The sequence below is a fragment of the Hypomesus nipponensis genome, chromosome 1, assembly GCF_054491055.1.
Source record: "Hypomesus nipponensis isolate SF chromosome 1, ASM5449105v1, whole genome shotgun sequence".
Classification (NCBI taxonomy): Eukaryota; Metazoa; Chordata; class Actinopteri; order Osmeriformes; family Osmeridae; genus Hypomesus; species Hypomesus nipponensis.
In genome coordinates, this window is record NC_140361.1 from 2058073 (window position 1) to 2074468 (window position 16396).

General features: G+C 42.9%; 1 protein-coding gene across 1 annotated transcript in view; it reads left to right on the forward strand.

Annotated features, from left to right (window-relative positions):
• Positions 1–10572, forward strand: part of glrbb (glycine receptor, beta b) — a 68723-nt gene extending 58151 nt beyond the window's left edge. The window contains exons 6-11 of the mRNA XM_084697247.1: positions 1023–1249; positions 3039–3121; positions 3652–3792; positions 5384–5536; positions 7088–7377; positions 9586–10572. Of these exons, the coding sequence (XP_084553373.1) occupies positions 1023–1249; positions 3039–3121; positions 3652–3792; positions 5384–5536; positions 7088–7377; positions 9586–9882 (1191 nt within the window). The 3' untranslated portion in view covers positions 9883–10572. The remainder of the gene's footprint in view (positions 1–1022; positions 1250–3038; positions 3122–3651; positions 3793–5383; positions 5537–7087; positions 7378–9585) is intronic.
• The last annotated feature ends 5824 nt before the right edge of the window (positions 10573–16396 follow it).

Genomic DNA, 16396 nt, shown 5'->3' on the forward strand with positions numbered 1-16396 from the left:
GTGCAATAAACCCCAGAATGATTTATACTGCCTCTCCAGTAGAGTTTTTCCTCTTTGATTACTCTCAGTGGATGTGTTCAATTTGCTCTGCATTGGCCGTGCCACAAACAGCCCACAGTTGGATTCGCTAAAACAATGTGGGGAATCGGGATTAACAAAATAGATTAATTTTTGTGAGGATGAAAGATAAAGTAGTATCTTGTAAATGTTGGCAGGATTATGCCAGCAACATTCATGTTTTATGAAATAAGATTTTCCTATGAAGCATTGATGTTCTATGTAATGATATTACATTTCTTTTCACTGAAAGTTTTTTCCACAATGGGACACTGTACACCTACACACAGCTGGTATTTTGGTAGATGTAGTATTTGACGTGTAATCCATCTTCAAGTTTCGCCCTAATAGTCCCTCCCTACACCTGTTTCCCCATTTTGATAAATATATACACCTTCAGTGGAGACATAACACATCATGCCAGCTGTCAGTCAGTGAGTGATATGTTTTCACCAGCAAAACCAAACAAAGCCCATCTAATATGCCTCTAATGAGCTTTTAGCCGGATCGTTTGTCCCTGTGTTGATAATCTTTGACCCTGCTGGCCCTCCAAGCCCCTTCCCATGGGTTCACTGTGTTGATTGCTTCGAACACAAACAGCAGCAGCTTTCTGCAGCTGTGGAATGGCATCTTGATTGGATTTTTGACGAAGCTTCAATGTTGAAACAGTTTGAGAAGCAGCATGCTGCGTTTATGATGGACAGTGTGATCTGGGATCTATGCTGTCTGGAAAGAAGTCAGCTGGTTGGCTGAAAGGACTTTGTGTATAAAGGCGATTTTGTATCATGATGGTACATAGGAGACCACAGAAATAGTATGTAACCTCACCATCATATTTGCCTGTCTGCATTTGACCTATGCCTATATTATGTATTATATATGTCACCATGACAATGTATCATAACATCAACATAGATCTAGCTTGATGCCCAGTGGCGTCTTGATATTTTGTGTCCATCAAACAGGATTACAGGGTGAACATCTTCCTGCGTCAGCGGTGGAACGACCCCAGGCTCAGACTTCCTCAGGACTTCAAGTCTGAATCGCTCACCGTCGATCCCAAAATGTTTAAATGCCTCTGGAAGCCAGATCTGTTCTTTGCCAACGAGAAAAGTGCAAACTTCCACGAAGTCACCCAGGAGAACATTCTGCTGTTCATCTTCCGTAACGGAGATGTTCTGATCAGCATGAGGTAAGCGAACACATCTGAACACATCCACCTTACAGGTAGGAATGGATGTGTTGATTGTGGATTTATTCTACTGACATGTGAATTCCTTTCATACATTGACTGTGGGCTGTACTAACTATCTTGCACCTTCCAGAAGATTGTTTAGTCTTACAGAAATACGTTTCCTTCTATTTTTGTGAACAGCAGACTAACTGCAATGCTTTGATGTATGTAAAGTTACGACAAATACGACTTAGTTTAGTGCTTAACATAACATCATTATTTGAGGGCTAATGGAAATCATTTCAGTGTTTAAAACTAAAATCAGTTTTACAGTTTGATTTACTGGCACTCTAGTGTAATGTTTTTCTTCTAATTTCTACTGGCTTCCAGAAATCCATCCACAGAAATGACTGTACACAGAAATTACATTATTGTCTCAATGCAGAAATCGCATACATCTCCATTTTCCAATTTCCATTTGTGAGCACAGTGATTGAGTGAGGCTTGCTAGGATCATAGGGAGAGCGTTCTAAAACCTCTCCCCAAAACCTGCTTGGCAGGCTAAGTAGTCAAGATTTAGCAAAATGTATATGTACATATATTGACTCGAGCATTTATCAAACTGATCTGAAAATACCGTGTTTACAACATCTATAACTCAAGTCCTTGGTGTGAATATCAGCATGTACACGAGGATGACGAGGCTAAATCGCGCACGTAGCCTACCGATAATTTGGAGATTTCTGAAATGAGTCACCAGCAAATTCACACCTCCTGACCTAGTAGCGTCACAAATATGTGAGCGTTCGAAAGTGGGCGCCACAGCGTCGTATGTGACAACATGCGAATATTCAAATATTATCCAAAAACTACGCTATAAACGATTTAGTATGGCTTCAGAATGTACCAATTAGAAGGATATCACATTATCATGGTTGTAGCATTGCTTAGAACATGATTCTAGTTCATTTAGCCTGGCAGCTAACGATAGCTAGCTACCTTTTTGGAAAAATAACTTAAAACCTGTGGGGACCATTGTTGGAAATATTTGGAACTCATTCTTTCACGGGTTCTAATTGGTGTCAAACTTCTTGGGGAATCAAGCAGAACAATCAAGAATGTCAGCCACTCCTGCAGAAGATGGCTAGTTTGAGCTTCTCACTCACAGGAACTTGCTTTGAAGCTTTTTCCGTCCCGTATGTGACGCAATGTCTGTTTTTCTGTGTAAAAGCCTCGAGTCTTTCCTCCTGTTTGTGTTTTTTGGATCATTTCATTGGGAGGCAGTGTGAGCTACTGTTCACCTAGCAGTGCATCTGCACTTGTCACAAGTAGCTAAAATAAAAGCTTTCATGTGCAAATGAAAGAGGATGGAAATAAATATGCAACTCTGCTCATGCACAATGAAGGAAGCACGTTAAGAATTCATGCCAAGAGCACAGAAGTGGCTGTTTTTTGTGTGTGAAAGGGACTATCTTTTCAATCATTTAGTGTCTTTTGTCTTCTGACAGGATGAAATACGAACAATAATTCTGCTGAATCATTTCCGCGTTTCATTCGATGATATTTTAGAATATATGCTTGCAAGAGCACCATTAACTACTCGATTTTCACATGCAGGAACCTCACACAACATTACAAATCTACAATCCTAACCCTTTTGTTGGAAGTTTACAATATCTTAACAGCTCATAGGGCTAGTCTACAAGTTATAGTCTGCAAATTGAGTAATTTATGATGCAAAATTGATGCAAGTTTCACTTTTTTTTTAACTTGAATATGGTGGTATAGTGACTTTGTTTGTCTCCAGGTTGTCAGTTACTCTATCGTGCCCCCTGGACCTGGCTCTGTTTCCCATGGACACCCAGCGGTGTAAAATGCAGCTGGAGAGCTGTGAGTAATCTCCAGAGCCTAAACTAAGGATGACACCTCCTCCACACTATCATATCGCTGTAAAGTCAAGTGAGATATATATTTATGTAAATGTTTATGATCTATTTTCAGTTATTTCCAGTTTGGTTTGCCTCTAAAAGGTTTTCTTCAAGCTGTTCAGGAACTTAAGTTTTCTGAGGGTGTCTGGGAGGAAGAATCTATCTGCATATGTGTTGGTCTGCGAAGGCAGAACAGAATATGAGCATGAGTCCTGGTGTAGTATCTTATTCATGAAGGAAAGTTGATGCCCAAGTAAAGAGGTGTGATCCAAAACCATCAATATTTCAGTATGCCCCCAAAACATCCTGGTAACCTACAGTACCAGTGAAAGGCATGTTCATGACGTGTACGGTGTGTGTGACTGTGTATGGTGCATGTGCATGTGTTTGTATGGTGCATATGTGTATAATGTATGTGTATGGGGTGTGTGTGTGTGTGTGTGTGTGTGTATATATGGGGGGGTTGTATGGTGTGTGTGTGTGTGCCTGCAGTTGGCTACACCACAGATGACCTGCGGTTCATGTGGGAGACTGGAGACCCAGTCCAGATGGATGAGATCGCCTTGCCCCAGTTTGATATCAAACAGGAGGACATTGAATACGGGAACTGCACCAAGTTCTATGCAGGAACAGGTATGCTCCTCAATGTTTTCCAACTATGCATGAGAGGCAGGGTGTCCTCTAGAAGTGCAGTGTCAGCCTGTTTTTTCATGCAGTTGTTGGGCATGTATACAATGCTTTAGCTTAAGGTCAGGGTTAGATTATTGTCATGAACAGAGTGTCAGAAGGAATGGGCGTACATTAAAGTATGTCTATCTTAATGCAATAGGGGTACTTGCTATTTGAAATCTGATTGCATTCTTATAACGATCACCTTGAAATCAAAGACATTTTGGGCCATTGGATTCATTGTGTTGATAAAAGATTTTCCAAGAGAATGATTCTCATGAGTTAGGCTGACAATGAAAGGCACAGTGCCTTTCATCAGTTCATTAATTATTCCCAGTGAATAGGAATGTTGAAATCTCTCAAAACACACTGAAGAGGAAGGTTGCTCATTAAGATTTCAACGCAGGCATTCAAAAATCTTTTTAGCACTGGGGGGAAAATATTTTTTGTATGTTGTTAAATGTAGCTGTTTTGTTGGCAAGAAGACATTCTCACACTTTGGTGTTGTGGAGAATCCATGTAAAACTCAGCAATGTGTCTCAAACGAACCGTAAAAGTATTTGAACGTAATAAAACTACACCAAGGTGCTTTAGAAACAGACCTGGTGCAAACAGTTTTTCCACCCAATATTGTGAGAAAAAATGTTTTTTATTTTTTTATTTTTTTAGTTCAAATAAAGTAGAACCTGTTGGTGTAGTGTTGAGAGTGTAGCATAAAGTACCAACATGTTTAGGGAAAGGTTACACACATACTGGAATACAGTTAATCAAAGGAGAGACTAGGACAGAGAATCACAAGGTTGAAGACCTGAAATTTAAGATACCACGGTAACAGACTTGTTCCGGGAGTACAACGGTACCTATGAATGGTTTGCTGGACCTAATGCTAGTTTTCTCAAGGATCACAATGACTCTTGCTTAGAGACTTGTAGAGACAAGAGACTTGCTCTTGTTGGTTAGTGGTAACTGATTTAAACAGTTGTATTTGCTGCGAAATATTCTACTTTAGTTAATCTTCTTTTTTTTTTTTTTACTGTTGCTTGCTTTTCTACAGGTACACTTGCACTTAACAATTCATATTGTTAAATTGTAACTTGCTTACCTACATGCTCCTATGGTTCTTCCCTTTGGCACTTATTTTTGGGTTGTTCACAATGTGTGCTTCATGTTTTGGTTTTGGTTTTTGTTGTTATTATCAGTGACCTATGCACTTTGTAAAGCTTTCTCTTGGAAGTCGCTTTGGATAAAAGCATCTGCTAAATGAATACATGTAAATGTAACACATAAATTATAATAATTATGACACCTAGTTGATAGTGGACAGCTAGTTAAGAACATGTTATGACACCTAGTTGATAGTGGACAGCTAGTTAAGAACATGTTATGACACCTAGTTGATAGTGGACAGCTAGTTAAGAACATGTTATGACACCTAGTTGATAGTGGACAGCTAGTTAAGAACATGTTATGACACCTAGTTGATAGTGGACAGCTAGTTAAGATAGTGGAGACATCCATGAATAAACCTAATTGGTTCTCGTCTGTTGTGCTCCAGGTTATTACACATGCGTGGAGGTGGTCTTCACACTGAGGCGTCAGGTGGGCTTCTACATGATGGGCGTGTACGCGCCCACCCTCCTCATCGTGGTCCTGTCCTGGCTCTCCTTCTGGATCAACCCCGACGCCAGTGCCGCCCGGGTTCCTCTGGGTACCTCCACCACACTCACCATACACTAAACTAGACCACCTGGCACTCAAATGTCAGCACTTGACTGCATTATCGTGTTGTCTAAGACGTTGAAATCTGAGCTAATGTCCAGTGATCTATTAGGTAGTATTGTTGTCCTCACCCTAGTCTCTTGTCACCATAAAGCTGTGGTTTTCAATCCTGGTCCTCGTGTTCCCTTGTCCTGCATGTTCTGGATGTTTCCTGGCTTCTGATTCAAATGAATGGGTCATTATCAAGCTCTGCAGAAGCCTGATAACAACTCATTCATTCGAATCAGGTGTGTTGGAGCAGGGAAACATCTACAACATGAAGGACAAGGGGCCATGAGGACCAGGGTTGAAAAACACCGCCTATGAGATAGCTCCTAAGACCTCCTCCCACCACCTGGAGACGTATGGTCCCCCTCAGGTCATGTTGTCATTTGGGAGAACATCTTGTGGGTTTTTCTCACCCCTGTGATCGCAGAGCCTCATAAGTGTGGCTTGAAGCCATTGTTCCCCTCACCTCTCCGACACTTCCTCCCACTACACCCTTCTCCCTGTCTCCCTCCAGTCGTTCATCATCACTTCCATCCCATCCCTCCATCTCCTGTGGAGGACGACCTCATGACACCCCAGTAAATGGGATCATCGCAGGTCAGTCATTCTCACGGTGTGTGCTCATTGGCTTTCGTTGCACAGCTGTGTGTGTGTAGCATGTGTTTGTCTGTGTGTGTTCTTGGTGTTATTCTTCTTTGTCGGGTGGGTTTAGAGCCTGACATGAGCGCGAGGCCCAGTGTAAGTCAGTGCTTGTGGAGATCAGAGGCTGACTGTAGTTTTGTCCCCACTGGAAAGATTGTCGTTGAGGGGCAACGTTGTATCAGCTATCAGCTCCCCAAACAGAAACAACACCTTCTTTGTGGTTTATAAAACAGGTCAGGGCTGGGTAATCATCTTTACAGGACATTCAGAGTCTTTTATATAATGGCCTTGGTTTAATTTGTGTGTTTACGGAAAAAAACAATGAAAGCAGTCTATTATCGGTCCACAGGTGAACTCACATTAGCACTACAATGGGAAAAGTAAAACAGGGTTCATGGAGTTTGTCATTAGTCTTTTGTTTTAAGTGCTGCAGCAGTGATTGTGATGATTTATATAATAATTTATCTGTTCAACAATCCCATTTATGTAATGCTTCGACAGCTATATAACAAAAAAAAATTATCAGCGAGTGAGTTACATATTGGAGCAAACAGGTATTGTACTGTACACCATCTAGGGCTGAGGCAAACAAACATTTGGAAATGGTATTGAACATCATTGTAGTTTTCAGCTGTCCGTTTTAGCTACCACCGACATAAATCAATTGGGATTAAAAAAATAAAACTTTAAGCTAAACTTCGAGGCACATCAAGTACTGTAGATGTCAGATCAGACGCAGAGACCTTCCTTACAGCTGCCGCTCAGGTCCAGCCTCCCTTCCTGACCTTGCCCTGACCAGGCTGCCCGGCTCTCTGCCCCGGCTCTCTGCCCCGGCTCTCTGCCCGTCCAGGGATCCTGTCTGTGCTCTCGCTCTCCTCCGAGTGCACCTCCCTGGCCTCAGAGCTGCCCAAGGTGTCCTACGTGAAGGCCATCGACATCTGGCTGATCGCCTGCCTGCTGTTCGGCTTCGCCTCCCTGGTGGAGTACGCCGTGGTGCAGGTGATGCTCAACAGCCCCAAGCGCATCGCGGCCGAGAAGGCCAAGATGGCGTCCAAGGAGAAGGCGGAGGGCAAGACGCCCGGGAAGAACAACACCGTCAACGGAACCGGAGGGACGCCCATGCACGTCAGCACGCTGCAGGTGTGCGCGTGTGTGTGTGTGTGTTTGTGGAAACCAAATTTTGAAAATTACGTTTCATGAATTGCATTGCTGTTTATCTTGGGGTCTTATGGGGTCGTTTATGAAATGGTGTGTGTGTGTGTGTGTGTGTGTGTGTGTGTGTGTGTGTGTGTGTGTGTGTGTGTGTGTGTGTGTGTGTGTGTGTGTGTGTGTGTGTGTGTGTGTGTGTGTGTGTGTGTGTGTGTGATTTTAGACATCTCGTCCTCACAATTAACTGAATGACAAATGGTTCATCTTGCTCAGATCCATTGACATGATTTGAGTGCTGAAAGTAGATGCAATCTAAATGCAGAATAGGGAGATCCAATCATTAATAATTGGGATAATCTCCTCTACCACCTCCTGATACAGATTGACACTCAGATCAATCAGGTTACAAAACGGCCTACATGTCTTTCAATTGTAAACTTGATGGACATTAATTTACAGTGCATGTTAGTTAAGACCAGAGTGGCTTTCGAGAATATTACATTTGTCCTTAGATAGCAAATATGTTTTCATGTCAAAACAAATCAAACTAATGAAGCTTTAATGACCTTAATGACTTTAGTGCAACTGCTCAATTCAATCTTAATCTGCTCTTTAGACTTTGAGGAGGGGATTGGAAAAGCTCCATGATATATAGTAATTGTTAGACCCCATTGTTGTATAGTATATCTGCAGCATTATATGAGAGCAATGCAACAGATCAGTAGAGTAGATTGTGATGACAAGGCACGTGCACTAATTATTAGCCATCTGGTCCACAGGCCATTAAAATGAATCATTTAAATTCCTGACACCCAGCAATTCATTTATGTCCACTATTGGTTTTGGGCGAGTAACTGCAATCACGCAGCCCTTTGTCTCTCTTTATTTTGTCCAATTGAGAATCAATTCTGGGTGTGCCTGTCACAAATGTGAGCAATGTCAGGAATATGTAATAGTTGCGTAAATCTAATTATTTAATCATGTTAAAGATGCATAACTCTTAACAAGAATGCTTCCTGAAAATAAGTTCATTAGCCAAACATAAACACTCGTGTCATACAAAACAAACACTTTAAAAGCCTTTTGTCCAGGCTTAAGAATGCCTGATGCTGATCCTATACATGCTCATGGAAGTGAGAAAATGTGTCACGACGGTTTATCGTAGGTCCTGTCAGAAATATCCCCGGTTGATGTGGAGAATATTCCTACAGGAATTCTCTCCATGTGGTCTGCCAGCCCAGCATCTGTCAAACGTCCCTCTCTGGTGAGATCAAATGCTGGAGAGTGAACCTGCCGCACGTCAGACTCAGATGTTTGAAGCGTGACGCTGTCTGGAAAGCAAACCCACTGAGTCACAACAGCTTCACACGCGAGGCATGTAGCGTGGAGCCACTGAGGGCTCACTCTCAAACCGCACGGTCTTGAAAGGTTCGCTGAAACATCCTCATTAATCACGAGTGGCCTTCGTCTTGCTGAGACAGGCGTCTCTGGAAAGTGAAGTGTGGGGGAGATTTTAGAAGGGTTTGAGGTAAAGGAACAAAGACAAGTCACACGTCTTTTTTTTTTTTGCTTCCATAGTTCCTTTGATGATGAGCCCAAGTCTTTTTCTTTCCCAGTTATGGGGACCAGGTGATTTGGGATGGCGATTTGAGGTCTTCCTTAAACTTTTTTAATGGCTTCTTTTATAGACGTGAGTCACAGAGGATGACAGGAAAAGAAAAGGACGTTTGTCCCGTTTTCCTTCTCGTGTCAGTGTATCTTTACAAGGGCCTCCGAGGCATGGCTTGAACCTCCCAGCTCTGTGTCTGATGTACTCGCCATCTGCAGGGAGGGAAAGATGAAATGGGAAACTAGTGCCAGCTCTCCTGTTGCATCTGTCGCTGAGATGTATGACTGCAGTAAAGTACCAGAGGGAGTCTCAGACTGGACCTCTAGGATGGATCCGATCCAGAGAGGTACAGCAGTAACACCAAGCTGTTCCTGGGGTCAAATCCCTGATGTCTCACCTCATGCCTTCAATAAGAAGGTACCAAGCAACGGCGAGTGTTAGTCCAGGATGTCGAGGCTTTCCTGAGTTGGTAGGCAGAGCAGCTGAGAGGGTACCATCGTCTGGGTGTGTTTTCATTCTGAGGAAGAGGTTCTCGTCAACGTCGTTCACCTGCCCTCCTCTTCCTCCCCTTCGTCTCCTTCCTCCTCCAGGTGGCAGAGACAAGGTGCAAGAAAGTCTGCACCTCCAAGTCGGACCTCCGCACCAACGACTTCAGCATTGTGGGCTCCTTGCCCCGGGACTTCGAGCTCTCTAACTTTGACTGCTATGGGAAGCCCATCGACCTGTCCGGCGCGCTGGGGAGGTTGCAGGGGAAGCACAATAAGAAGCCGCCTCCTCCCAAGCCTGTCATCCCCTCGGCTGCCAAGCGGGTAGACCTCTACGCCCGCGCCCTCTTCCCCTTCACCTTCCTCTTCTTCAACGTCATCTATTGGTCCGTGTACTTGTGATAATCTTGTGTTTTGGTCAATCCCCCCCCACACCCTTCCACCCTCTTCCATGCTTTACTTAATGATCTAGTTGTACTCATGATATATTGGGACTTGAAATAGTGATGAAGCATCACAGGAGTGATTCCAGGAGTGATTCCTGTGATTCCTGGATTCCAGGAGTGATTCCAGGAGTGATTCCTGTGATTCCTGTGATTCCTGGAGTGATTCCAGGAGTGATTCCTGTGATGAAGGGTGTAGAAATGAATCCACAAAATAAAATGAATCAAAAGAATGATAATTAAAGTACTAATTAATTGTAAATATCCAAGGCCCCTGCTGTTTGACACAAGAGAGTTTCGGTTGACTTCCGGCCCAAAGTGTAACATTGTGAAATATTTGCATGTTGAAAAATGGTTTACAGTAAACACAACATAATATATAAACATAAACATATATAGATATGATTATAAATATGTTCTATTGTAACTATAAGAGTTTGTTACTCTTGTTATTCTATGTATGGGATTCTAGTGGATAATGTGACACCGTATAGCACCGTATTCTAGTTCAGATGGTCCAATGACACTGCCACTTCATCTATTGTAACGTTTTACCATCTCTCACTTCCTGTTCCACCTCCATCATCATGTGTATATGGGCCACATGCTGACCATGTATTTGTGAAGTTTACAAACCATTAAACAATCAAATTTCTAACATAGAAATAAGTTTGTGCCGTTTATTGTCGTCTCACTGTGTGTGGCCTCTCATAGCCCTCGAGTCACTAAAACTGAAAGTTCAAGCAGATGTAGATTTAAAGACGTTTCTCTCTTTTTAGATTTAACAGAACACCCAGCCCAAGGTTTGCACATTCCCCGGCCCCATTAAGCTGCATCACCAGAAATTCAAATCCTACAATCCTGCGGGAAGTAGGGCCTAACTAGGACTGATACTCGTAATTGGAAAAATATCCACCGTGTCTACGACGTCATTGGCTGATGAACATGGATCCTGGGCTGGAAGCACACAGATGTTTCCTCCCAGGTGCTCTGACCCCTTGGCTAATCCCTTCAAACCGCTGCGTAATTATTAATGGAAAATATGTTGGGATATTGACCTCTGAGTATCATTGCAAGACTCCTTCATATGAAATCCGCCATGACTAGATAGATCATTTTGTGACAAACAGCACATGTGCATACATGCAGCAGTGAAGCAGGTGGAACTGCAGGGGTTTCGATTACGTGCAATTCCAATAATATAAAAATGACTTGAATATCGTTCAGGTTATGTTCATTTTGGCTGAACGTATGACCAAGTTCAAGGGGAAAGAACCTGCGAAACTTCGTGAGCGTCGAATCGTTGAGTGCGTTGAGTTACGGAAAGCACATAAGAATGAGAATTTCTTGAAAAGGAGAAACATTTCTTTGGCTTCTGAATTTTGGTAGGTTCGACAGGATGCTTTAAATATGTGCCCACTGATGAAGCCAATAAGAGGCAAGGCCACTGTCACTGCGGCTGTCATGGTAACAGACATTATGGTGAAGATTTGTCAAACGCTCATTGAGGATAACCAGCTTCGAGTTTCTTAGACGAGCCTTGAATCTAAACGTAGACATCCACGAATACCGACACCGCACAGAAATATCGCTAAAACCAGAGAGTAATATCCATCTGCCGAATCTCTGGGTGTTTTCTTCAATGTCAGTTAGACGAAAATGCGGAGTACCACTGTGCTCTGCAGCGCCCTCTACAGTCATGTCTGTATTGAAATCACAATGGCTTAGAAAGGTGAATGTATTCACAATGATCTAGTTTGTTCTTCTTGTCTCATTTAAGATTCAGGGCTGGATTGTTTTTTTTTACGTAGTATACCATACAATAGTATGTTGTTTTATGAAAGACAATGTAAAGGATAACTAGGGCCCAGAAATGCCTCTGGAACTTGTTTTACAGTCTGTGCTTCTCATTCTGGCCGCTGATTCAACCTCTCTGCCTCTTGGGGTTTCCCTCCCACTCCTCTGCACCCTGCTGGTACAACCGCTCCGTAACCTGTATCACAGAGACGTCCTTCTAATCCAAACTGACCTCTTACCGGGCTGAACAGCCAGGTCACCGGGAGACCAACCCGACAGCGGGTCAGCTGAACGAAATGTTCTCACGTCTGATACGGTCACAGGCCCCCTGCTCACACGCCTAATCCAGAGGCCTGACAGCACAGAGAACCACAGAAGAAGTCGTCTTCATCACCGGGTGTTGAGGATTTACGCACTGCCTGTTTCCTGGAGAGAGAAACAGGAAGTTGCGTGAGCCAAAGCCTTTGGATGTGGGGTGACTGATGGGAGGACGGTGGGGGGCGTGGAGGAAGTGTGGTGGGTGTGATTTCCTGTCAGTGAACTGGGTCGTGGACGGCTGAGCCAGGCTGGCTGAGCAAATCGTCAAAGCGGCCGTGACTCCCCAGTTTGCCATCGTTAGTTAGTTCAACTTGAACTTGTCAAAACAGAACGGCAGAAAAAGAGGAGGACGGAGGACAGAGGGAGAGAGAGAGAGAGAGAATGAAGGGAGGGGAGAAATGAGAAAGAAGGAACGGAAGAGGAACTGACCAATATGGATACACTAAGGTTATTTCAAGATGAGGCAGTTTGTCTTCAAAGCATCCAAAATACAGAGTAGGCTGGCTGAGGAGAAGATGGAAAGATAGAGAGAGCGTCAAATCAAAGAAGTGAGGGCCTACCCAGACAGCTGCAGACACTATCACGCACATAGGCAATTAATAAACAGTGTTAACCTTCTCCAACCTCCACCAGCTACTCCCAGTTAGTTCCCTTGCTGTCTCAGGGTTCCTTTCCCCTCAAATGTTCCCACCACCCTATTCTGCCTTCTTCCACCGAGACCAATAAACATACATTTGTGAAATGGAGTAGATGTGTTGAACGTTAGCTTTCATAATGTGGTCAACGTTGATGCTAGCTGAATTTGTTGTGTCAACCATTTACATTTTACATTAAATGTAGTCATTTAGCAGACGCTCTTATCCAGAGCGACTTACAGTAAGTACAGGGACCTGAGGCAAGTAGGGTGAAGTGCCTTGCCCAAGGACACAACGTAATTTGGCATGGCAGGGAATTGATCCGGCAATCTTCTGATTACTAGCCCGACTCCCTCACCGCTCAGCCATCTGACTCCCGCCATCTGTCACCCGGCTGTTTTCAATGACAATGCAGACATTATGCAGACATCTGAAGAGGTCATGCGAAACCACCTCTCCAGATACACTTACTCTAATTGACGATTGTCTTTCACCAATCAGTTTCATTGAGTGAGTATAACTAGCCAATCCCTGCATCTCTCCCATCCTTGCTGCTGATCCATGATAGGTTGGCTCGTGGGAATTGCTCTGTTTGTACTACATGCTCAGCCTAGCAAGTTCTTTCAGTTCATGTAGTTGTGCATTCATGTCACATCACTGTTGTGTGCTTAAGGAGCCGTTCACTCGCTGGTGCGTCTGCACCTTCCATTAGCCAGCTGACACAGAAAGACTCTCCCTGTTACCTCTATTATTATGTTTGATAGAGAAATGGAGAACTGACTGTCTTACTTGAGATTGTAAAGTCTGAAGTAAACAATCCACAAGCACTTTCCAACTCCACGTTCACGCAAAATAAGGCCTGATATCGATTTTTGTTCCGTTAAAGTCATGTAACGGTTTGGCTTCCACGGACAAGAAACTTCACAGTTGCAACGTCACTTGTCGGTTTTCCTGAAACTTTCACATCGCCCGGAGAAGTTCTCCCATTCAACACGTGTGTCTGTTACAGAGTATAAACTAGTGTCACTCAGTGTTTCTGAAAGAGGCCAGTAAAAAGGTTGTCTTGCATTTTTGCTTCAATTGTAGTTCCTTCTGTTTCATTAGGCATGTTCACACGGTGACCCTGTTCCACATCATTGTGTTCCTGTGACACGTGACGAGGACATGGACAGTAAATACGGACGGTAAACACACTCATGCTGCTTTGCGGTTCTTCTGGTGTTACGTAACATTGATTGCACAACCTTTTAATAGACCAACTAAATATATAGTTAACCTGCACTGTAAACCCCACAAATTCTAATTTAGAATACTTCAGAATTTATACAATAATTGATTTATTAAATATATTTTATTATTATGTAAGAGATTAGATTACTTAAATAGTTTTATGTAATCAGTATCCACAAATGTTTCATTTAACACTTTTGGGGGGTTTACAGAGAGAAGTAATAAAATAGTGTAAACTACTTAACGGTCATTCAACATCCACATCAAAACAGTGGTCTCCTGAGTCTATGAACCCAGCACATTAGTTACTCCACAGAATATTGACTATGCCATTACACAAAACTGCAAGATACCTTCTTTCAGTGGACAACTGACCGTGCATTACCTTGCATGTTTACTCAACAGTGACAAAACCTCCATCCTTTATCCTCTGACTTGTCCTGATTATGAACATCCCTGGTTAACCTCGGCAGCAGATAGTTTTTGTCTCCACAAACCAATTTTGAAGGCCAGCTACAGACGAGTTTCAAAGACACAAATCAAAACAACAGAAGAAAAGTCACTACACAGATACGCTTTAGATTTCCCTACGGAGGTTCGCTGCGCTGGGGAGTATAGCGCATCTAACTTTCTGTCTCCCGTTAACCAATCAGAGAGATGCATCTGCCAGTTGTTGCTCCAAACAGACACGGATGAGAGCCCGGCAATTAGAGCAGAAATAGATGAATATTCATGAGGTATGGCAACATCAGAGTTGCGGTGAGTGATCCAGTAAGGGTCCTCCTTGGCAGTGAAATGAATGTTTGTGTTTGGAGCGTGTTGGTTTTTGCTTTTCCTGATGTTGGCGTCCCGTAGGCAGGAGCTAGCTTAGCCCTTCCAAACTTTAAGATATAAACCTACAAAGTTGTTAGATATGTGCTTTGTGCAGTGGTTGTGTTGCTTGGTAAGATTGTGTAATTTGTCCAAACACAACTGTTATACAGTATATGGTAATAAGAATTGACCCAAAATCAAATGGAGTATATGACTGAAGTTGTTGAAAGGTCAATGACTTACTTGATATTTACATGATATTAACATTCGAGAAACATGACAGAGTAACTGAAGATTTCATGTTTATGTAAAAATAAACACTTTCTGACATTTAAGTGTTCTGTTTTAGTAAAAGCAGACACTGGAATATAAACAAAGGACAATAGTATTCATGTATCAGATTTAACAATGTTTTATTTATACATACACTTTAATTTTACACTAAATCACATTATAGTATCATCTCCACTCTTCACAGCATAAACCAAAACAATCTCGTCTGTAGGATTGCGGAAATAATTCAAAGGCATCAGTGCACTGACGAATGCGCGGAACTAATCAAATATGAGCGCCACTTAACCCTTTCAACACCAGGGTGCGTGCACGCAAACGCAATCCTGCCATCAACACCAAGGCTCGTGAACCGCTGTCCGTGGTCCTGAACGGTAGCCTCCATCAGCCTTTACTGACTGCATCTCAAGCTCCCTCCAGACTCTCATCCCATTACATTTTTACCACTCTAACATCTTCCAACCGTGTATTGATTAATATGTATATGTCTCGGGAGGCTGAGATATGGCCTGTAGATCATGAAATGGGCGACAGGGACGCCATTTCTTTTTATTGACTTCCCGGAGAGTTCTGTCCTCCTTGGCCCTCTTTAAAACGGCAGTAAACGTCACTGCCTTGCTCGAAACTATTAATATGCATGGAAACGTGGAGAACCAGCCATCGATCAACGGTAAAGAGTACAGTCATGTGGTTTATCTCACTGAAATGGGAGAGGATCCCATCGATGGTACACAAAATACTTCCTTCAGAAAGGTGTACGGGTTAAGTCCACGTTGTGGTACAATTAAGTACAATAACTTTTTTTAACCAATTGTGATTGAGTTGATTTTATTTGATGTGTGGTGTAGGATCTGAGTGATTTTATGGTATTTCGCTGTAGGTAAAAGAAAAAAACACATTCAATGCCATCTGTCAGGCGTAACCGTTGACACACATGACCTATTTTTACAGGTGTGAAAATCGCTTAGAACTCATTGACAGCATGCTATATCATTCAACATGTTGCGTGATATACGTTGCCAGAGCTTGTTCATGAAGGCCAGTTCATTTGGTTAATTGTTATTTCCTTTGGGATCACAAGGGGTTGTGAACCCATCCTGCTAATTCATTGTAAAACGATATGACGATGAGAGATGGTGATGATGGAATGTCGGTGCCATGAAACAGGTTTAAACGGTTAGGTTCTCCCCACATGTCATCAAATTTTGTGATAAACTATGTACTTGTTTGTTTATGAGCCATATACATCGTGAGTCAATGAAGTGGAACGCGCCGCTCGGCTTACTTCGTATGTTTACGCTTCTCATTAACATTCTCCGTTTGTCGGTGATGCTGAAACGATCTGAAAGCCAGCTGGATCTCCAGCGCGCAGAGCGGAGACGAGCAGTG